At 40.5% G+C, this 23,471-nt stretch overlaps 1 protein-coding gene across 1 annotated transcript; it reads left to right on the forward strand.

The window, feature by feature from the left end:
* Positions 1-5,180: 5,180 nt before the first annotated feature.
* On the forward strand, positions 5,181-22,761 carry LOC145458891 (uncharacterized). Its single transcript, XM_080337390.1, has 5 exons — positions 5,181-5,296; positions 13,125-13,457; positions 19,063-19,252; positions 20,889-20,989; positions 21,618-22,761. Exons 2-5 carry the CDS (start codon positions 13,152-13,154, stop codon positions 21,750-21,752), a joined length of 732 nt encoding a protein of 243 aa, XP_080193516.1. The 5' UTR covers positions 5,181-5,296; positions 13,125-13,151; the 3' UTR covers positions 21,753-22,761.
* The last annotated feature ends 710 nt before the right edge of the window (positions 22,762-23,471 follow it).

Consider the following 23,471-nt stretch of genomic DNA (forward strand, 5'->3'; position numbering starts at 1 on the left):
AGCCTTTGTTTGTTAATTAGAATTAGGTTGATTGAGGCGGGAATCTAATCGTCTTTATGACATCATGGTTAGATTTCTATTACGTACAATGGATAGGGCTTGGCACAATCGAAAACTAGAGAAGTAGTAATCTAATTGTAATCTAATTCGTGAAATGTTTCTATGCTCTAATTTTAATTCTAATCTAATTTCTGATTTTCCTGTAAATGCTACAGGAGTACTGTATAGTGCAGTGGTTCCCAACGTGGGCGATATCGCCCCCCAGGGGGCGATTTGGCGGTCTAGGGGGGCGAAAATAAGGAAGGGGGCGATAGGGGGGCAAAAACGGACGAAGGGGGCGATAGGGGGCGATGGCGCGTTAAAACGGCTATATTGGAGTCGGGACCGTAACTACCGCACCCCAAACCATCCGATTGGGGGTGGGGGGGCCCGAAATCGAAGGAAGCCCTAAATTATTTCGTGAATTAACATGAATGATAGAGTAATTTTTAGAAATTCCTGCGACTTTTTCAAAAATTCTTCGCGCTGCGCACGATTTCATATTTTCATGTTTCATTTTCATCTTGGTTTTGGGGGCCCCGTCACCCAACAAAAATACACATGATTTATGGAAATGGGAGACTTCGGCGTCGACCATTACTGCGCCACGACGCACCAAGACATATGAAGTTAGAGGCCATGTAACATGCGACTCCGAGAAGTGTGCCAGAACGATCAGCAGCGAGAAGACCTTGGCCGAAAAGGAATGTCCTTGTGCTGACAGAAAACTTCGATATATATACATATATGTTTAATTGTCCATAGGCGCCTCAATGGCTGGCATCGAGTGTTCCTGTCCTGGCGACCTTAACCCTACAGGACAAATGACATTCCGCAAGGAAAAAATTTTTTGCCAGTAAAGGAATACCAATATGGAATCATGTGCGTCTTTTAGTTTGGTACGTTTTGACGATTTCCATATTTTCTGACATAGCAGATATAGGCGGTCACGAAATAGCATCATGTAAAGAAGTCAACATAACAACGATTCCGCCCGAAGATGTTTAATTATTATTTGAGGGTCCTACCTTTTCCAACATACCACATCGACCATATTGACCAATTCAAACATGAATTATATAAATTTGTCGCGCATTTAGGCGAAATACGGTGACTCACCAAACAGTACATGAAATAGGGTATAGCTTATATGTAGTGACAAATAGCGCACTGGCTGAGGGTGGTCTGGGGTTTGGTTTATCACCCTATGGGGCCAAAGACCGACGTTTTTTTCGGAAGGGGGGGGCTGAAGAAGTGCTGTTTTTCGGTTCTCAATATTTGGGGGGCGATGATCGGTGTGGAGCTTCAAAAGGGGGCGATGAGTCGAAAAAGGTTGGGAACCACTGGTATAGTGCGAAGCGAGTCAGTCTTGCTGTACAGACATTTGATATTCTCGTGTTGATGAGAATGAACTCCGGCTTGATCTGAGCGGAACTTGACTCAAAGTCCAAGTTTTGGCGATTCAGTAATTCTAATTCTAATCTAATTTGAAAAAACGTCTAGCTATAATTCTAATCCTACTCTAATTTATGAAAAAAGAAAACTTGGAAAAATAACTCTGAAATTTTCTAGTTGTTCAAATCTGACTGTACGCTACCATGTAGGGATGGTGTGAACGTGAGGTTCACGTTCGCGTTCTGTGTGTGAACTTCGGAAATTTTGAGGTTCGCATTCACAACAGAACCTTGGTAGGTTCTGCACTGTGAACCTTTTTCATATATATTACAATTTTCATTTCATTATCACTTATTTGGTTCACATTCATTGCATATCAACTGCGAACCGCTCTATGCATGGCACTGGCAGCATAAACGATCAATACCTTGACAATTTCAAAAATTTTACTTACTTTCTAACAAAAGTTTGCTCGAAATATCCAGCTTTCCGTTTGTGAATATTTAGTGACTCTCTGTTGTGAGCTAGACCGGCAATCACACAATATCAAGAGCGAAATACACTATATGTAGATAGCGAATGATGCTTATTCAATCGATATCGTTTTCTGATGTAAAAATCTAGTATCGTATACGGGGTCAATCTTGTCTTCACATGTTTGCTGTATCATAAAAACCAAGTCCGTGCGATTGGGGTGTTGGCTATTGTTGTATAACTTGTTAATGGAGTAATAGCGGTAGCAAGTATAGAAACCCGTTTCACACTCTGGGCAATATCCATGTAGCAATACTCAGACGCCGAATACATTTTCGGGTCTGGCCTAGACCGTTAAGGCGTAAGCTTACAGTGCCTGGCAAGTCCTCGTCGAAATTGTTGGCGAAGCGACGGAAGATATTGATTTATGGGATTATTATATCATTTGATTGCCTCAGTTGATACATTTAGCGGCGTTTAAACGTAAATATGTACTTCAGTATTGTGCCATTATGTGGCCCGAGTCGTCGCTGGGTATCGTGTACATTAATATAGGCTATCACTTCATTGAAATATAGGGTTGGAATTAGTAATATGACGTCACGTGACGTCATGAGGTTCACGTTCGCGTTCACACAGAACCTTTCAATAAAGTTCGCGTTCACATGAACTTGAACCTTTCAGAGGTTCACACCATCCCTACTACCATGTCATATGTTCAGTCCCACATCACATTATAGGAATCTGTTATATTTCGAATATGCGTATAACTCATTGCACTTTGTGACAATACTGTGGGTTGATCACGACTTCACAATATATGTTGTTTCCAGATTCCAGTAACTAGCTTTTTACTATATGTTTTGCATGCTGTGATACGACCAATCGTGGCTTAAAGGCTTCCACAGTGGCAAATAGTATCGAAACTATAATTTTAGTTCATAAATTTACTCTTATAGTGGTAAGGAGCGTGTGATTTCATTAATAAAAAGAATAATCTGTCACTAGACGACTCTAATGATTAGAATTAATGAACGATTCAGATTTGAGAACATGAATCATTGTGCTCAGCCCTGAAAATGGAATAATTTCATCTGAAGCATGCATCTCCACAAAACTTCGATTTGGACTCGCGATTCCCGAGGCCCAATCCAAGCTCTGACCACCAGGCAATAAACTTGTGATCTCATTCACCACTCCATTTACAACGGCAACTTTTGACCTCTATTGGGATTTTTGCGTCGCATTCACTGACATGACGCATACCATTTGCAGTTGGGTATCTTCAGTGAGATCACAAGCAAGTCAACTACGTTGTCAGTGATGCAATAAATCCTTTGCTCCTTTAGAATCTGCGCCACGTAACCCGAGCGCTTAAAATACAATTAGGCTCGAAACCGACTTTGAAATTTCACGTAGAGGTCATTTATCAAGAGGCGGGCGTTCCGGAAAATTTGAAATATCTGCCTCCAGCGAGACAGCCGTAAGTCTGCATGTAGGTAAAGTATATATGCTGGGCATGAAGGTTCGAAAACTCGAATCAAGTTAATTTTAATGATTCGATTCGTGTAGTGACATATGACTCTTTTATTTACGGAAATTACACGCTCCTTATCACTGTAAGAGTAAATTTATGAGCGAAAATTATAGCTTCGATACTATTTGCCACTGTGGAAGGCTGTAGACCTCGACTGTGCAGCGTACATATCGTAGAATACGAAACATGGATTACAAAGCTACGCACGTTATTGGAAATGAAATGTCTGTGAAGTCTGTGATCAAGCCACAGCATTGCCACAAAGTGCAACAAAGTATGTATGGTTGAAAAATGTGATGCGGAACTTGCATTATATTCTATGCGCTCGCGTAATAGATACATATTTGAACCTTTCACGTCTTTCATAAAGAGTGATGCACTCACATACTTGGTTTTGTCCAGCCCTGGTAAGCGATGAGTGACTTGAATCGACCATTCAAGCAACCAACCAATGAGTCTTGAATACCAAATGTACGGATTGCAATCGACAGCTAATTCGTTAATCCGTGTCTGCCTATGTTTACTCTCAACTCTCAAGCAGTCTTCTAGGAGCAGCTGCTTCGGCGGGGATTGAACCCACGACCTCTCAATCAATGACGGTCCACTATTTTCTGTTTGTTCTTCTCATACTTGTATGAATATCGAACATGCTTCATTCCTGATTCGTTTAACCGACCGTTGAGATTATGCTCCAAATCGAGCGCCCCAAGACGAAGCGACAGTTCGATTTGGACGTTTTATCCTAGTGACGATAGGTACAGTGATTCGAAATGCCCGAATCTGGATCGTGCCATAATCCTAATGATTCGCTTTAGTACACGATAAAGTACAATGAAATATATAGGAATAGTTGATAAAATATCTAATTCAATTTATACTAAGTAGAACTGGCATTATTTTCTTTTTGGTCGCATAAAAGGTACTTGTTTCAGCATATTATTGATGTTCTTAAAATGTTATAATGAGTGATAATCGAATTCTCGAATCGAATCATATAACACTCGATTAGATTCGAATCACTCAGGTATACTCGATTTGGCCTAGCCCTACTAATGACGCATGGGGAGCAGTGAACCAAAAACGTGGGACATATTGATGCCACCACAGGCCAGCCTAGTTTAACAGAAAACTTTTAGTACTTAACTTGTTATGATTGGTTGATAAGCTTGTTTGAGTTTCGCGACACATCGAGCCGTAAGATCGTTCCGCCTACTTGTATTTTAAACGTATAATGCGGTCGCGAATGCAAACATTTTGGAAGGCTGAGAAATGCGGTCGGCAGCATTGACGCAAGTTCGCTTTCATGGCGCAGCCTGTTTTTCTGCCCTCTCCCAAATAACTTGCCTTTGTTTGGCCGAGACGCAAATTATCCTGTTGAGGCTCGGGACATTGCTGTTAAAAATAACGCCCCGCGCGGCATAGTTTATTACAAGCGGCTGTGACGTGCAGTAAACTTAACGGCATTCCACTTCCCAGGACTGGTGTCCGTACGTCACCGTACAGTAATGCGTGATTTCGCAGATGCAATATTTACCCGTACAAGCCGTATCCGTATCCGTATCAAATCGCCGATTAATCAGCTTATCGATCAAAAACCTACCGTGCCTTTTTTTGCACAAAGATGCTGATAGCATTGTGTGGTCGCGGAAGGGATGTTTTGAAATTGTTTATTCAAAGGTATATATCACGATAGCTAATATTTGAACGGCCGGTTCCTAGTTTTTAGAGATTAAGGCGCCGTATAAGTCCACGGAATGCCTCGCGAAGACTTGGAATTCGAGTATCGGGACATATTTCCGCGCGATACCGATTGACAGAAAGCACCTACTTGTGCGATAGACCCCCAAGAAGGTGAGTTACTTTTCCTGTCAATAAAGAACGTTAATTTTCATGGAAAAGCTTTTCAGCAATCAAGCCGGTTCTTGATCGCACTGAAAGGCTGTCTTGTTTGTAGAAGCGGTTGTTTGAGTGATGATAAATTCGGCGCTTTGATGGTCTGAGTTATCGTAGCAATATTGTATACAATTAGATAGTTTGGTAAACAGAGCAGGCGCGCATTATTGCCTGTGAAGTTTGCGTGTGATGTAATAAATCCCGAGCCATTTTGAGGGCGGGCGACGCTTAGCTTTGGCGTTGGTTGGCGCCTTTGAAATTTGTGCGGCGAGTATACTTTGCCAGATGGTGGGTGGGAGATCTTTTGTGACTCTCGTATAGCCGCTGACGCAATTTATACTTCGTCTTATCATTCGACTCTAAACCTCCTGACAATCACACTTGTACATAATGTGCAAACTATACCATTGTCGACATTCAACTTACATAAATATTGTGTTTGTGAGTAGTTCTAGTTCTAGTTTCGGATTTTGAAAAGTCAGTAGCTCTAGTTCCAGTTGTTCATTAAAACAAAGTTGTCTAACAACGAGAAGACACGTGCCGTCGTTTGGGGTGATTCGTAATACCGGTGCATGTTATGTTGTGCGATGTTCTCGCAGCCATTGCTAACTCAGAATCATCACTACTAAGAGTGGCGTAGCCACGGGGTGACCTTGGGGGGTCCAAATCCTTCCCATTTTTAACTTGTACTACTGTTCACGTGCAAATCAGACCCAATCCCGAAAAAATATTTATCAGAGAGTTGGTTCGTAATTGAATCTATAGTTAGTTGTGTTTTACTTATAGTTAGTTTTAAATGTCACCATTTCCAATTGTATAGTTCTAGTTCCGAATTTTGAAAAGAGATTATTTCTAGTTCTAGTTTTAGCTCTATAATCGCGAGTTTTGAAAAGTGTTTATAGCTCTAGTTCTAGTTGTAGTTCTAGTTGCGAGTTTTGAAAAGTGAGTATAGTTCTAGTTCTAGTTTTAGTTGTAGTTGCGAGTTTTAAAAAGTGAGTAGTTCCAGTTCTAGTACTAGTTGCGCATTTTGAAAATTCAGTAGTTTGTACAAGTCTGCTGACAATATTGGAATGTTACGGCAGCTAGATCCGGGCGGACCGATATGCACGCGGACCCAATTACTGCGTTTCGCATACTTTTGCGCCCACTCACTGCAATAACACGTGATATATATATATATCGACTTTCCAATTAGATAAAATAAAATGAAAAGGGCAAAGAAAACAGGAAATAAAAAAACATCAAGATATTCAGTTTTAGGCGAGAAGGATCCTCAGGCCGAAAAAAAACACATTTCTATGTACATATTTCTGAAAGTTAAAACGAGATCCATTAGCGCGACCCACAGTCAAGTAGCGGCATCAGTACAGTTACCGAGGACTTAAACGCGTAACAGTGCACCCGTTTTCGTAACAAAACCCATGTAATCCAATTTGCGATCTCCAATCCGAGATTAAATCGTGTCGGGTGTCATATTGCAACGTGAACTTCCTCGCAGAAAATAGATTTGAACGTAATTAGATCGGTTTCATTGTGGGGCAGGAATATGCTGAATGCTAAATGTGGAACCCACAAGGGGTGAATGGGTGATGATCTTCGCAACAGCGTACAAAGTTAATCCCATGTTTTTGCAACATCCTGAATTATATAGGCCGCCCATGTATGCAGATTGCAGACTTGTCTAATTTGATTCATAAGAGCGAAATGACGGTATTCAAATTCTAATCCGTGGAATGTTTCTATCCTCTCATTTTGATTCTAATTTAATGTCTGCTTTTCCTGAAAATGCTACAGTATATACTGTATGGCGCGAAAGAACTCAAACTCGGTGCGAGAATGAACAGTAGGGCTCTTCAAAAATGACTTTTTTTCTCAAATCGTACTGGCTTCGTGATAAAATTGTTAGGTTACTAATTTAAGCGCAAAATGTTGTTCAATTCCAACCAGTGGAAGCGGAGTTATTGCCGTCGAAAAATTTGGATTTGAATAAAATAGTATTTACGGTATTTACACCACTACAATAAATAATTGAAGAATTGGTCACCGTAAATACTATTTTATTCATAATCCAAATTTTTCGACGGCAGTAGCTCCGCTTCCACTAGTTGAAATTGAACCAAATTTGGTGAACATCGTTTCTATAGACAACCTAACACTTTCATGGGGTGAACAGAAAATTTTCAGAATATTTGTTATTTATTTTTATATAATAAATATAAACTTTCTTCTCCTGTAGCAATGGTTGGAATTGAACAAAATTTGGTGTGTAGGCTTAAATTAGGTAACCTCACAATTTTATCAAGTAGCCAGTACGATTTGAGAAAAAAAGCCATTTTTGAAGAGCCCTAAATGAAGACTGAACAGTGAACAGTGATTTAATACGAAGTGGACTTGAGTTGGCTTTATTTTTTTATTCGTAATTTAATTCAATTTCCTAGTCTTTGCGTAGTTAGATAATAGTGTGTGGCTATAAATATAATTCTAAGCTTGTTTGGCAGTTGAGAGTAACCGCATCTTCTGTCACAAATCAGCAAGTCTCGTGGCTCAAACTTGGCGCGCGAACATATCAAGCCATTATTTCGAACCCGGACCGGAAGTCACCATTGGGGACCGCCCGCTCTTTTCTCCACACAGCACCTAAAGTATATATACAATCCCACACGAATGCTCGATCGCGTCATAATGATTTATTTCTGTCGCTTTGATTGCATACAAACATGGTTAGTCACCTCATTGTGCCTTGACAGGCTAATTGATTAAGGGGAGAAATTAGATATCTTTCGTGCATTGTGATGTTGGCTTTCGGAAAGAGTGACTGATACCGGGTGATGATATCACGTCACAGCGTATGAAGCTGAGCTCATGACAAGCGTTGAGCGCAATGATTCGAATCCTCCAGCTCGAATCGAGTGTTGATTCTAATGATAGTTTCAACACCATTTGGAAGGCTGTTAACGTCGGTTGGTCGTATCGTAGCATACTAAACATGTATAGTAGAAAGCTACGCACGCTAGTATAATGACATATATGTGAAATCGTAATCAACCCACAGCTTTGTCACAGAGTGCAGGAAATAGATATGGTCAAAAATATTCGTTATTGTGGTGTGGAACTAGCATTATATTCTTTGTGGTTGCATAAAACGCACATATCTTCCACATCATCGGTGTGTCTTGACGCTAATCCCTCAGGTATATCTATATACTCGATTTTGGCAAGTCCTAATCGCAGCAAGCACCATTCATGGCGAAGAACCGCCTTTACTATACACACGAATGATTGAAAATTCATTGTCCCATTCTATCAAGCGTCCCTAATCCATATTAGCAATTATCACTTGAATTGTAACTCACAGAATTTCCGTCCGAGCAGAAAACGTTGAACCCGCAATTATCGCGTTCGCAGTCAAGTTCACCGAAATTGCTACTTTAGTCAACTCGCGAGCACAGCTCAACATGTACTTATCTTAATAGCGTTTCCCTGCATAGCCGTTATTGCCGGTTCTAAACCGGGCAGATCAAAGGGGCTTTGATGTCCTCAAACGAGAGAAACGGGAAAAAGGCGGTAAGACATAAAGAAAGAAATAGTCCGGTGGAAGACGAAGATGGCGTTTGGCTTTTGCGGCCGTGCGTACCTCTCCAGACGACTTGCCGGGATCGAGCCGCTCTGGATGGTCCGAAATAGTGAAATGATGTCGAGCAGGTTGTTTTTTAGATATCGCGCTAAAAATTCAGCTACTACATCACTTTTTCCAGGTTATTAGCCCTGTATTTCCAGTCAGGATTTTCAAAGAGGGGTTATTCAGAATAGATACGAGGACCAGAAGATTAGCTAAATATGAGTTGACATCGTCGACTTCAGTTGGTGCAATGTTCTTTAATACAGCTTCTCGGAGGTACTGAGGTATTTGGTGATACGATTGTTGATATCCAATGTTCTTCCTGTCGATTACCCCTAACGAGTGTCAACCGAAAATCTTCGGGTTTATTTCAATATCAATATATTCTACGATGTTCTTTCCAATTCTCTACTATTCGCTGAAGATTATCGGTCCAAAATATTCGGGTTCATTTCTGAATGAATATATTATTCAATGGTACCTTCAATAGTCGCTTCAAAGTTTAGTGTTGCATATTTATAATATCATAATTTCAAAACACCACAAGACCGCGATACGGTGGAAAGATAGGAAGCTGTCGAAACGACTTGGAATAGTCTTTGAAATCAAACACCCACCTGGTCCTAGGCGATGTAAATAAGAGGCATACACACTGGATGCAAAGAAATAAGGGACAGCGCAAAACAACTAGTGAGGAAAATGACGCATGTGTCGATAAGCGAGGTTGATATGTCAGAACGAAGTCCGGTAATATTGAGGGCTGACGAAAGCATCGTCTTCGACTGTTTTAGAAGCAATGATTTACGGACTTTCGAACTTTTAAAATTCCAGCCCTGAGTTAGTCGCGGTAACTCGAGATCGATTGACGCTAAAAACGGACCAGATAAGGATTCGTGTCGTCTCAAGGACTAATCGCGTAGATTAAGGAACCGCGCCGTGTACTTCAAAGGGAGCAATCAACTAGCCTCTGACAATCGAAAACAGATCCCATCATCCCGCTCACAAATGATCCTATAATCCTAAACCGCAAACACGCATTGGATTCTGTTGAACTTTGGTTTTATTGACTTCGATGCAACAACCGATCAAGCTCTATTAAACGCCGTATGTTTTGGATTTATAAGGCACTGTGGCGTTGCTAAACCGTTGTGTGATATCTAAAACTAATATACAAATGAGGTCCTGATTGCGCGATTGTGTCTGTGAATTGACCTTCCTTTAAATATCATGAGATCTTTCAATAGCTTCTTGGAGGTACAGAACTTCAATAGATTCATATTGTTATCTCGAGAATCCTTCTGTTTCGGGGTAAATATTTTCTGTTTTGACGCAAACTTTTGTGTGTTCCACGTGTCCATAGAGGCACAGATCTCGTCACCATAGAAACGAGGCGTCTCCCTGCCTTACCCCACACAGATTCACCCTTCAATTAAGGCGTGACGCTGAAAATGTAACTGCTTTCAAACAAAATTTTAAGCCCGGCCGTTTGCAATCAAAACAAACACAGGCGAACCGTGTTTAGTCCGTAATATAGTCTAAATCCACCCAAAATCCATCACACGTAAATAGTTTCAACGGCGCGTACGCGACACGATTTTACGAGAGAGCTTTTAACCCTTTGAACCGAAAACTTTGATGTTTCGGCGCAGGCTTTTTTATGGCGTTAGAAAGTTAAGTCGGGTATCGATCGATCCGTTGCTCGTTGCTTTGATGACGTCATAATTTCGGGTGTAAAAATAGCGTAAACGTTGAGTGATTACACTGTAAACTAAAATAGTGCGTTTAGCCAATTTTTACCCTAGCGTAAGGTGTAAAATCACCTCGGTTTCAGGTTGTAAAATGTGATTTCATACCATCCCGATGGATTAAATATATTCGAACACACCATTCCTTATTGTATACTACTAGGGATGTATAGTGAGTGCTGTTTTCTTGTACACCCCCAACTAACTCCGCTATACCCATGGGATACACATATCGTTAAGAATTGGTGTTTTTAATTCATTTTCACCCATTAGAAGGATGTGAAAGCATAATTTTCCCACTTGAAAATGGAATTTACGTGATCCACGCCTACGATATACTGGAGATATGCTGAATACACCTGTAGATTCGCAGTCTGCTTACCTGTAACGTTCCAAGAATGAGATCGCACTAGTGACGTTCCGATGGCGGTGTTCATCACGTCATTAAGAACGCATTCCCGGCGGTGATAATATTTCAAACCGAGGCGCTATCGCGCGAGTGTTTGCCGAGAGGAAGCGAATGAGATATGAAGCTTGTGTTGGTTTTGGAGGCCTTTGATCGCGTCCAGCCCTACAGCTCGCCCTTATCGACACCACCCATGAATTTTCGATTCCCTATTTCCTTAATCCCCTTAATTACGATGCGTCAACGGTGACGCGATCGCCGGGTATAGGATCCAATGGATCACAGATGAGCAGCGTTAATAGTTTAAAATCGAAGTCCTTTTCCGGATTTTAGATTCTATACTCGCGGTCTAAATCTACACTTAACTTTGTGTCGTGTCGAATTCCAGGTCCTGTCATTTGTTAAATTTGTTCAAAATTGCTCTTGGAAGTACAAAACTTCAACATACAACTGAATAATGTACTGGTGTTGGAATATAGTCGACTATTTTCGGCTGACTTTAGTCGCGGATGATTGTGAGCAATTAACTAGCAGAGAATTCTACAGAACTTATACATCTACCTATACACTCCTACCAACAAATAATATGAATTCATTGGCGTAATATCTTGATGTACAAGGTTAGTTTGAAACTTCTGCTAGCTGCTGAAAATATTCGGGTTTATTTCAATATGAATGTGTTTTCAAATTGTTCAAAAGTCGCACGAAAGTTTAAATTGTTTAGAAATTCTGTGTCCCAGTCCAAATCGAAATCCAGCTTCAAAATAATCTGATCTAAATCCGGGAAAATCACAAAATCTGTTTATTTCTAATCAGAATCAATACTCATCTCTGTCCCGGATCAGAATATGAAATCTTTGAACCGTGGATAATGTCCAGTCGAGCGTGACCTCATGTTGTTTTAGGCGGAGATGTTTTGAAGGCCGCGATTAAAGTTGTCGGCCCGTGAACTGTGACCGAACAATGAACGCTTTTTGTGTAAGGGGGTTGGGTAAATCGCGATCAAAGGAGTGCCGACAGTCGGGGCGTTCGTAAGACAGCCCCGGTATGCGGCGTTCGCCAGCGATGAGCGTATTTGATATCTTCATTAATTTTGGATCCAAGTCCAAGTCTATTAATGGCTCGAATATGACCAAAGAGTCGCGTGAAAATGAAAAATTTCGTGTCCCAGTTCAAATCTGAATCCATCATCAAATTCATCTTAAATCGAAGATTCTGTGGGAGTAGAAATTCAGTATGCAATACATTATGTCAATGGTCAGGGTTAATGGTCAGCAGCTAGCGGAGTATTGAAAATAACTTTTTACATCAACAAATATGACGTAACCGGCATAAAAATTCGAGTAACAGATGGCTTAAGCTCGATGTACTATTTTTAAATTACACACATTTTAAATTACACACAAACTCCTTTTCTTGGCACGAACTAATCTTAAATCCGATACGAATCCGGCCAAAATCACTAAATCCGGTATTTTTAACTCTAAATCTTTGCTCATCTCTGGTTAGTGGTTAGTGAATCTTCCATATTGATAGCGTGCGTGAGAGCCAAAGTTACGAGCAGATGCGCGTTAATACCTTCCTTTTGAATACGCGACATCTGTTCACAATATATTTGTATGGCGATTCAAAAGTCATACCGCTCTCAATATATAAAGTTCTTTTGAATTGTATGCTAGTTGCTGACGATTACCCTTACCCTTTCGAAAATATTCGGTCTTATTTCAATACAAATATATTATTCACTTGTATATGGAATTTCTGTACCTTCAATAGTCAATTTTATAGCAACATTTCAACAATTTTTACGCGTATATGATCTATGTCACATTATTGACAGTTTGCTCACTGCTAATCTTGGTAATACGTTTGTTGATATGCAAAGTTATTTTCGATTCTCTACTAGTCGTTGACGATTACCCCTGCGGAAGATATTCGGGGTTATTTCAATATGAATATACTATTCCATTGTGCATTGAATTTAAAACTATTTAAAACTATTTTTTCTATTCAAAGCTTAACGTCGCCATAGTAACAGCAGATATGAATCTTGTAAAACAAGTCACAATTCTGCTAGTGATCCAAAACGTCCACGCTAATACAATCGGCGGACTAAGCACAGCATCGAACAACACACAGACAGACGAACAGGATCACAGAGAACACGGACTATCAACTGGGAGTAATTTAGTGACAAAGCAAAAAATATCGATAGCTATCGACGAAGACGAAAATGCGGACGACGAACAGATGGAGTCTTCAGAAATCTTACTACGATCCGTGACGTCACCAAAGTTCGATTCCGCGCACTTATCGAGAGTAAAACGTGGCAGATCTGCCAGAAAAAAGGTTAGTTTTCGTATGTTTGTGACAAAAGCCGAAAGCCGTTCAATCTAGAATTGATTTGTTTGTATTCTCCATCTTGGTGGTCCGTAAACCCCGATTTGGGTCGTTTTACCTCAAAAAGACGCGTTTTTATAGCTTGCGCGGGACGGGGTCGAATTTCGCCCCCGTATTATGATAAGGCGACTGACGAAGTGTAAAGAAATAGGTCCAAAGGTTAATTTGAGCGTAAATTGCTTTTGACAAGAAAAATGGCAACATTTCGCCCGAAATCCTTTGCGGGGAGAGGCTTTTCTTGATGGCGACTAAAACTTTGGGGCACGAATATGTCGTTTCTCTGCTTTCATAACGACATTCATTGCAATAGTACAGGTATTATAACTAGTCATACTGTGTCATATAGTGGGATTATTATTGAATCTGTTTGAATCGCTTTAGTGTGGCGATAACTATTGAAAGCGGCGCCAGAAAAGTCTTAGAGTTATATTAATAAATGTGTGTTTTGATTAAAGCTACTATAGCTAATACGAGAATCGTTCATACGCTCAGGATTAATATAATGTCGGATTTGGGACACGTCAATTAATGCATAGAGGACTGCTGCGAAGTCACAAACGCGACTAACATATAGACTAGACTATAGTTGACACAAATTTCTTTTTAATCCTCTATTAGTTGCTGACGATTACCCCTGAGTCTGACAGCCGAAAATGTTCGGATTTGTATCGATATCAATATATTACTCAATTTTATATTGGAGTTCTGTACCTCCAAGCGTATATGCCATACTAGATAATTGAAAATAAATTTGTACTGCCTCAGTAGTAACACTAAGTTGTCAGAGCAAGTCATAACGCGGCATAGATGTAAACCATCACAGTGTGAAATTCCCATGTATTTCTAGTAGAAGACAGAAAAATGGCAGGGAGTGTTGAGTCGACGCCAAAACATTCTGCCATATTTGAAGAGCTTCTTGGAATTTGTTCGCGTGAAATAAACCCGATTATATTTTCGACAATCGGGGGGTAATCGTTAGCAACTAGTTTTGGAAAGAATATGGTCATATTTGAACTGGAAATTAGAGCGACCTGACTAGTCAACTGCACCTGCTTCCCGGGTCGAAGATATCTCGAATTATTCCCCATAAGTGATTGTAGTGGAAAACGATGTTGATGTACAATCCAGAAAAATAAACATTCGGTGGATTTGAAAGGCGGAAATATTTTATCTCCTCGCCTGATTAGACGCGATTACAAGCCGAACAGTCTGGATAAATAATCGTTTCGCGCGCGTCCGATTCCCCGCGGAGTTCAATAAAATGCCATTGTGACGTATCGCAATGTTTCTGGCGGCAACGCGCGAGGTTATCGGGCGGCCTTATCAAATGAAAATACGCTAATCGCCGAATTCGCTCGCAATGATTCAAGAAATAATATTGTGAAAAACACGGGATGACGCGTCCGAGTGTCTTCGAATGAGTCGATATCGGAATGAGTGTTGAGATGAGGTACAGCGTTTGAAAAGCATGACAATGTTATATCAAATTCTCTGTTACTGATGAAAACCATTGACATTGACGAGTGTCAGCCGACAATATGTGGTTATTTGAATATGAATATATTATTCAATTGTGTATTGAAATTCTGTACCTCCAAGAACCGCTGAGGTGCGATTGTATCTAAATTTCGACTCAATTTACGTCATTTTGTTACGGTCGTGTTAAAAGTCGGATACATGTAAAGCGATGCAATTCTCTTTGGATTATCGGATATATTTGATATAGAGGCTTTCCGTGAAAGGAAACATCTGTGGCACGAATCGCTCGACGGAGAGGCGCAGCTGTTCCCGTTTTCCGGCTAGAATATTGTGATCTGTAGGACGATTTTGGTGTTAATTAACGCATTACACGAGTAATCTCGACTAAGCACTTTTCCGGGTTCTATTCCGGACTGGATACGCCGATTTCGCTGTCGATTCATCGATTATTTCAAAGGGTTTTGCGACTTTGAGTATCTATGAGATTTCCATGCAAACGCGCGAAATCGAACTTCAAAGGCGCGCGGCTGAAATGGTCGACTTTCGGCGGAATTTAATTAAGTCCGCGCTTCTGCCGGTTGTGATCCGTCAAAGCGTGTTGAGTGACGACATGATACGGAGGTTGCTGAACAAAAAATTGTCTCTCTTTAGTCACAGTATAACTGTGTGAACGATATGGAAAGTTCGGATATGTACCATTTATGCGAACACAGACAATATAATGCCAGATCTACATCACATTAAATATAATTTCAAATATGATTGACCAATGACCATACCTATTTCGCTGGATAGCTTCTTGGAGGTACAGAACTTCGATATACCATTGGATAATATATTCACACTGACATAAACCCGAATATTTTCGGTTGACACTCGTCAGGGTAACCGTCAGCAAATAGTAGAGAATTGAAAAGAACATTGTATATCAGTAATCGTATCACCACGTGACGTTAAGTGCATTCCGTGAACAGTGGATACGTGAACTCACTTTTAAATTGCGATATAGCGACTCATCCAGTGCCTCGAAAGAAATAGTTTGAGACGCTGGCATTCATTCAACTTATTCTTCACGCAATCTACAACCCGCCGATTAAATTCGGCCGATTGCGATCCGGCAAATTCGTTGACAAAAGACGCGAACCGCAAAACTCCAGCTATTCACCAAAAGAATGTAAAAATCAGACCTTCCGACCGGAATTGGAAGGCTTGTTTCTTTCACTGCGAGGTCGACTGGCTTTATTGCCGACCGATAATTACAACTTGACTAAAAGCCGTTTCGAAATGCGCCTTTCCTTCCTTGATCGAGAAATAAATTGGCGCCCTTTTGATTGGATTAGTCTGCTTAACAAACTGCCTTGGGATGATCAAAAGAATACTTCTGTGTAACATCTGCTCAAATAACGCCTTCGAAAAATTTTTCAACATGCATATCGTTCGAGTCGGATTAAACTTTTCGTCTCAAACAAACCGCGGGAAAGCGAGTCTGTGTGACATCACTAACTGGATTAGCGATAAACAACGTTGTTTTGTAACAAGTGTCGCGGCTTAGAGATTGATATCGTTGATGTTACGCGAGATGTCAGTCCAACGGACTTTGCAAGATGCGAGGAATGTTGATATTTATACTTTTTATGTTTCACTGCTAACAGTAAAACATATCATATTTGGTGATGGGATTGTTGATATAGAATTTTCTTCAATTTCAGTCGAAAATATTCGGGTTTATTTCAATATCAATATATTATTCAACTGTATATTGAGGTTCTTTACCGCACCAAGAATATCTTCAAACATTAAACATTGTATATCAACAAACTTCACATTGCTATAATCAGTATCACTGGCAAACTTGGTTAGACGATTGTTGATATACAAAGTTCTTTTTACCTCTCTACTGGCTGCATACAATTACCCCTGACGAGTGTCAGCCGATAATATTTGAGTGTATTTCAATACGTATACATTTTTCAATATGTTGAAGTTCTGTACCTCAAAGAGTACCTTGAAACGGTGTTATTTCTGAAATACCGAAAATAGGTGTCAATACGAGCGAATTTTGATATTTTCCAGGTAAACACGGATCCAATTTTCGGTGTCACCCTCTTTTTCGATTATGACATAACGTAAACGCCATGCGTAATCATTGAAAACGTCAAGATTTGGCGCGCCGTGTCATCGCGTTAGGTATGTGAGAGTGACAAAACAAGAATGATCGAATATGCGGCGACCGGGGCTTGATCTGGCCTTAAGCCGCGTTTAATCCCTGAAACAGAGTTAGGCTCGCTTGCAAAAGATTCGCTGAATATCAATTCGACGAATTTGCATGTTACGTGAATATTAATTTCTGTCGAATAGAGAGTCGGTAAATATTCTAACCTCATTCATCATTTTTGAAAAAATAAATTGATGTTTCTCGGGATAGAAGCGAAAAAACGCGGCTTAAAATTTCAAGAATGTTTATATTTTGCGGTAATTTGAGATGAATAGTTAGGGTTTCAAAAGATTTTCCCGACGTTAATAAATCACCGCTAAGCCCGAGACAGTTTAGGACGACTCTAGGTTGACCAAAAGAAATACGATTGTCAACCCATAATCGAAATGTTGTGCATGATTGCCTCACAATCAAAACGAGTCTTTGGAGATCAAATCTTTGTATAATTATGATTTATCAAACGTTCAGAGTGGCACTCATCAACTGTTCTTTCCTATTCTTTATTAGTTGCTGACGATTACCCCTGACGAATGTCAACCGAAAATATTCGGGTTTATTTCAATATGAATATATCATTCAATTGTATATTGAAGTTTTAACCCCCAAACTCTTGTGCACCACGGACTAAAATTAAGAAAAATGGCATTCATAGATGAGCCTATACTACTATAGAATCTTGTAGAGCTTCGTGGACGAACAGAACTTCAACATTCATTGAATAGCATATTCAAATTCATATTGAAAAAAAACCTAAATTTCATGGCTGACACTCGACAGGGGTAATCGTCAGCAACTATATCAGAGAGCCTTTGTAGCAGGAAATCCATTTTGGAAACGCACAAAATATCATCAAACTACTTTATGTTGTTGTGGCAACCTTATTCTTTTCGGCGCCAGACATTTTAACGAAGGAAAAGTCAACGTTTTACTGTTTTTGCTTTGTCTTTGTGATGTCACTTCGCGACTGGATTGTGATGTCAGGTTGTTTTAATTTCTCGCGCTATCAACACCGCGGTATGCAGATAATGGTTTGCGTTTCCTTAACCGGACACGAAACCGAACCGAAGTATTCGGCATAAGCACACAGCCGTTATGTTCTGAAGGCTTTTCATAATATCCGAGCCACAACACCTTTTAAAACGCCTTTTCCGTTACTTTGAAATGGTTTTTGGGGCTGAAAACACGATAAGCGTGTCGCGCGCGCCACCAGCCTTTCATCTGCACTCGAGCAGAAAGAAAAACAATCAAAATCTTCCCATCTCAACTCGGTTTCCTCTATGATTCGCGTGTCTGCGGCCGGCATGTAGTGATGTCACAACAGTCCTGGGCGATAAGGGAGATAATTCTGACGAGTGTGTCCGCAGGTGCGTCTTTTGTGAGCGCTAAAAAGTGGCGATTATCAGCGCCTTTGTGACCGCCTACAACTTCCGAAAACTCCAGCTGTTTTGGGACCCAACAGCTCTCTACTTTGGTGTTCAATTGAATGATATCTTTGTAGAGCTTCTTGGCCTACAGAACCTCAATATACAATTGTATAGTATATTCATATTGAAGTGAACCGCAATATATTTTGGCTGACACTCGTCAGGGGTAATCGTCAGCAACTAGAAAATTATTTGAAAGAACATTGTATATCAACAACCGCATCACCAAATATGACATCGCCGGCACGTTAATTCGAAAAATCGAGGCGAACAGATGGGGTTAAACTCAATTTACTATTTTTAGGTTACACAGGAACGTCTGTTGGCACAAACTATAGTATAAATATAACATTCGTCTCTACTTTGGAGAGTTACAAAATGAAATGTCGATAAGTTTGAGAGTTAGATCGTGAATAAAACTTTTCCTGTTTCACAGAAATGCGACCCGTCGAGTCCTGACAGCTGCAGGAGGGGACGGAAGAAAACAAAAAGGCGCCGAAAGACAAAGAGTAGGAGAAGGAAGAAATGTAAAAGAAAAGGCAAGGGGCGCAAAAAGGGCTGCAGAAAGAGCCCCAAGTCGACCAAGAAACCCCCACCTATCAACATCACAAATCCGTTAACACCAGGTGAGATTCAACTCTGTCGGAAACTCGAACCGGACTCGAGTGTTAATTCTAATGATTCGAGTAGCGTATAGTGAGAAATGAATTTTTCCAGTTCTGAAATTATACGCTCCTTGTCACTAAGAGCTAAATATACGAACGAAAATAATGGTTTAAATACTATTAACCATCATGAAAGGTTGTAAACCTCGATTGGTCGTATCACAGCATCACGAAACATGCAGTACAAAGCTAGTCACGTCATTCGACAGCCTAAAATCTACCATCAGTTCTTAAGATCAAAATGTGTTTGTATTCGGCTTGTTATTTGTACAGCAAACGCGATTGTCACCTCGCGTATGACGTCACAGGCTTCTTAAAATCACCAGCGGCCTGCGACTTTGATGCGGTCGCGAAAACATTGCCAAAAACCGTTCCCGTGCACAATGGAATCTGCAGTATATTGGGCATGTCATCGGAAAACTACACCTGTTCCGTCCTAAATCTATTTGAGAACATTGTTTACCGAGCGCGCTACATGAATGGTTAGATCAAAGGGCGGCAATAAAGCGACTCCATATTTTTCTTGCTTACTTTTAGCACTCTGTCCTCAACATGAAAGAGAGCGCCGACAAATATTTTGCGCCGGCAGCCCGATGTTTAGATGTTCTAATCAATGGCCCGTCGCTTGACGCACGTGCTACAATTTTAAAGCCCAATGTATAATTACCATCTTCCACGCGAGACATGTCATCCCCTATCAGCTTTGATCTCGTTCCTTTAAAATTATTATCTGTCAGGAGATTAGCGAAATATCCCTCTTAAAACGCGACAGATCTCGCCGACTGAGGGCAATTTGCCACCAATTTCCTGAATGTACGTAATGTAATTGCATCCACACTCATTACCGACGCAATGCGGTTTCGACGCTTTACGCGCGCGCGTTTTGAGCGATCGTGGCGTCATATAACAGCAACAACGAAGTACTTCAAGTAGATTTAGCTACTCGGAATGCTTCCTCAAGTGGTTATGATTTTCTGTTCAAAAATATCTTATTTGTCAAATTTTACCGGGTACTTGATAAAATTGTGACGCGCTGCCCCCAAAAAAAGCACCAATTTTGACTCAATTCCGTCCAGTTGAAGCGCAAAATTGTTGGAGCGCAAATTTTCGGATTTGTGAAAATAGTATTTACGGTGGCAAATTCTTTAAATATTTATTATGGATCTACTCACCGTAAACGCTATGATTTGAAATCCCAAATTTTCAACATCAATAATTTCGCTTCTACAGGTTGAAATTGGGCCAAATTTTTTGTGCATCGTTTTTTCAGACAAATTTATAATTTCATTAACAATTTCAATATATATTTTTATTAAATAAATTCAAAACTCTCTTCTTATATAGCTTTGCTTCTATAGCCAAAATTGGTGTGCAGTGTTTTTTAGGCAACAATTTCATCAAGTAGCCATCTAGCCAATAAAATTTGAACAGCCCTATTCTACATCTACTTGATAGTTTTCAGTTTCTGAGGCAAAACTATAAGCTTAGAATATACTCGCCTTTTACTTTCTTGTAAATCGATGCTTCTACTTCTACTTGAGCTCTAACCGCGACCATTTTCAACACTTCTTTATAACAGTTAATTTGACCTCTGCAGGACGGGAAAAATGTATCCGTACTCTGGAGTGCCCGGTGGGACACTGCTGCGCGCGGCATCACAACATGAAGATTTGCAAGCCTATGAAAAAGGAAGGAGATGTAAGTACAGTACAATACGCATTGCACCTACATGGGTTGAAAATAGGTGAATTTATCATATTTTCACTATAGAAAGGCTGAAAATCATGTAAACACCACTTTCAGGTGGAAAAATATGCTTTTTGGGATTTCTGGAGTGTTCCACCTAAACAGAACCCACTATACACCCCTGGGATATATATATATCCATAAGGATTGGTGTAATTGACTCATTTTTACCCATCGGAGGGGTGTGAAAGTGGAATTCGTACCTGAAGATGTGTTTGCCTGATTTGCATCATACGTTAAGGCGAAAATCAGCGAACTACACGATTGTCGATTACACGTCTTCCGGTGGAAATGTGGAAGTGCCAAATCAACAACAAGAAATAGAACTTGAAATACTATAAAAATAACAGTAGTTAGTGGGCCGTAAAGAATCTAACTATACAGATTGCACGGTATAGTTTGCGCAGGTCTGAAAATCACTCTATCTGGGGAAATGCAAAAAACGCCTTTTTGAGTGAAAATGCGAAAAATAAACACTTTTTCGGGTGGCTTCTTGGATGAAAACGATTAAAAAGCTCACCTCTATATGTAGATTAGAAGAAAACTTTACGGTTGGCTAATTTGCGCATTCCTTTTCCAGATTTGCGCACGACCGCGCCGAAAAAACCGCAGAAACGTGGACCGCTTCCAAATGTGCGAATGCGAGGAGGGCCTCGTGTGCGAGCACGGTGACAAAGGCAACACCCGGCTTTTCACTTGCCAGAAACCTACGTGACACACAGGAGCCGAGGGAGAACCCCCATAAAGCGGGAAAGGCTTGAATTGCTTCTGGAATTGCGACAACGGCGCAAGGCAAAGTCGCGGGTGAAGTCAGAGCGAGGAAGACTGCTGGGGTGTAGCTGACGTCACAGCGACGCCACAATGCACAGTGCAAATGTCAACAGTGAATAGCGCAATATCGTGTTTCCCTTTTTCTACAAAATGATTGTCACGTGCATCCCCTTCATTGATTTCTTTTTCTGTTTTGGAATGCAATTTTCATGTCACAACACCACTGTAAAATGATGTTATATTATTAGCCGCTGCCAAATGGGAAAAATCGAGTACCTGAGCGATTCGATACTGAAATTAGTAAACGCTTCGATACGAACTCAATCCGAAGTCTTAATTGCATGAAAGATGTGGAAAGTTCAGATACGCACCCTTTAGCTACCACGAAGAATATAGCACCAATTCTACATCATAAGATAATTTGGTATTTTTTCGACCATACCTTGTTCCTTGCACTTTGTGACAATACGGTGGGTCTATCACGACTTCGCAGATACGTCATTTCCACTAACGTGCGTGGCGTTGTACTACATGTTTCGTACGCTGCGACCTGCGAGGTTTCAAGGCTGCCACAGTGGGAAATAGTATCAGAACTAGAATTCTCGTTGCTAAATTAATGGCATAGAGTTCATGTTTTCGTAACTAGAAAAACTCGACTCGAATCACTAGAATTAATGCTCATATCATCGTGCCCAGTTCTATAAATGACTTGTTGCTTCGCCTCTAAGAGGTAGATCCCATGAGGCTGAGAAATCAAGGCGAATTCTACCATGCTTCAGGTCTGTCGTGTACTTGCGAACTGCATGAGGCGAATGGAAAATAACTTTCTTATCGACACCAACTTCCATGATTTCGAGACAACAATCTCGTGCGAGTTGTGGTAGCAGTATTTTTTTGTACAAATTTTTGTTCAACTTGTTTCTTTATTACCGCGAAATATATTATGGATCGAACATTGTCTGAGTGATGGAATAATGACGGGAAACAAGTCACGTCATAAAATTGTCTGTGATTCAGCGTTAATAGTCATCTCGGGAAGATGATCAGAGAGTAGAGGCGAGTCATGCCTTGAGCAGATGTTTAAATAAGTCGCGTCTTCGGCTGCAAACAGGAAGGTTCAGAAAACGGGTTTGGCGGCAGCTGCCACATCAAAGGATCGTAAGTCGCTAAATCGTCGTGATCGTCGCGCAGTTTTCAGTGGTACAGTGTCTGGCATTTAGCCCCAATTCACAAATACGCATATAGCTCTTCAATGCCGCGTAATCGGTGTGGAGTGATTACGATTTATTTGCGAAATTTTCTGCGGTACGGGGCCATCTCCGGCTTCTTCGATTCATCACAACAAAAGGGCTTTAACTCCTGTCGGGTAGATGTCGCTAACACGCAGCCAAGAGCAGAACCAAGTCACGAGTAGGGCTGGGCACAATGATTCGAGTACTCGAATCTGAATCGAATATTAATTTTAATGATTCGAGTCGAGTAGTAAAAGACGATATTTTCGAGTACTGAAATTACAAGCTCCTCGCTACGGAAAGTTAATTTATCAACGAGAATTATAGTTTTGATGCTAGTTTCCACTGAGGAAGCCGTGAAATACTGATTGGCTGCATTCAAGCATACGAAACATAGTACAAAGCTACAAAGCTTACGTGAAATAACACAT

The sequence above is a fragment of the Botryllus schlosseri genome, chromosome 16, assembly GCF_051294905.1.
Source record: "Botryllus schlosseri isolate E-star chromosome 16, Bs_hap1, whole genome shotgun sequence".
Taxonomy (NCBI): domain Eukaryota; kingdom Metazoa; phylum Chordata; class Ascidiacea; order Stolidobranchia; family Styelidae; genus Botryllus; species Botryllus schlosseri.

Bases quoted from the DNA above. Each gene is read 5' to 3' on its own strand.
- LOC145458891 (XM_080337390.1), top strand. From the start codon at position 13,152: ATGAATCTTGTAAAACAAGTCACAATTCTGCTAGTGATCCAAAACGTC. The intron at 13,458-19,062 runs GTTAGTTTTCGT...CCTGTTTCACAG, and splicing joins GCAGATCTGCCAGAAAAAAG to AAATGCGACCCGTCGAGTCC. The intron at 20,990-21,617 runs GTAAGTACAGTA...TTCCTTTTCCAG, and splicing joins CTATGAAAAAGGAAGGAGAT to ATTTGCGCACGACCGCGCCG.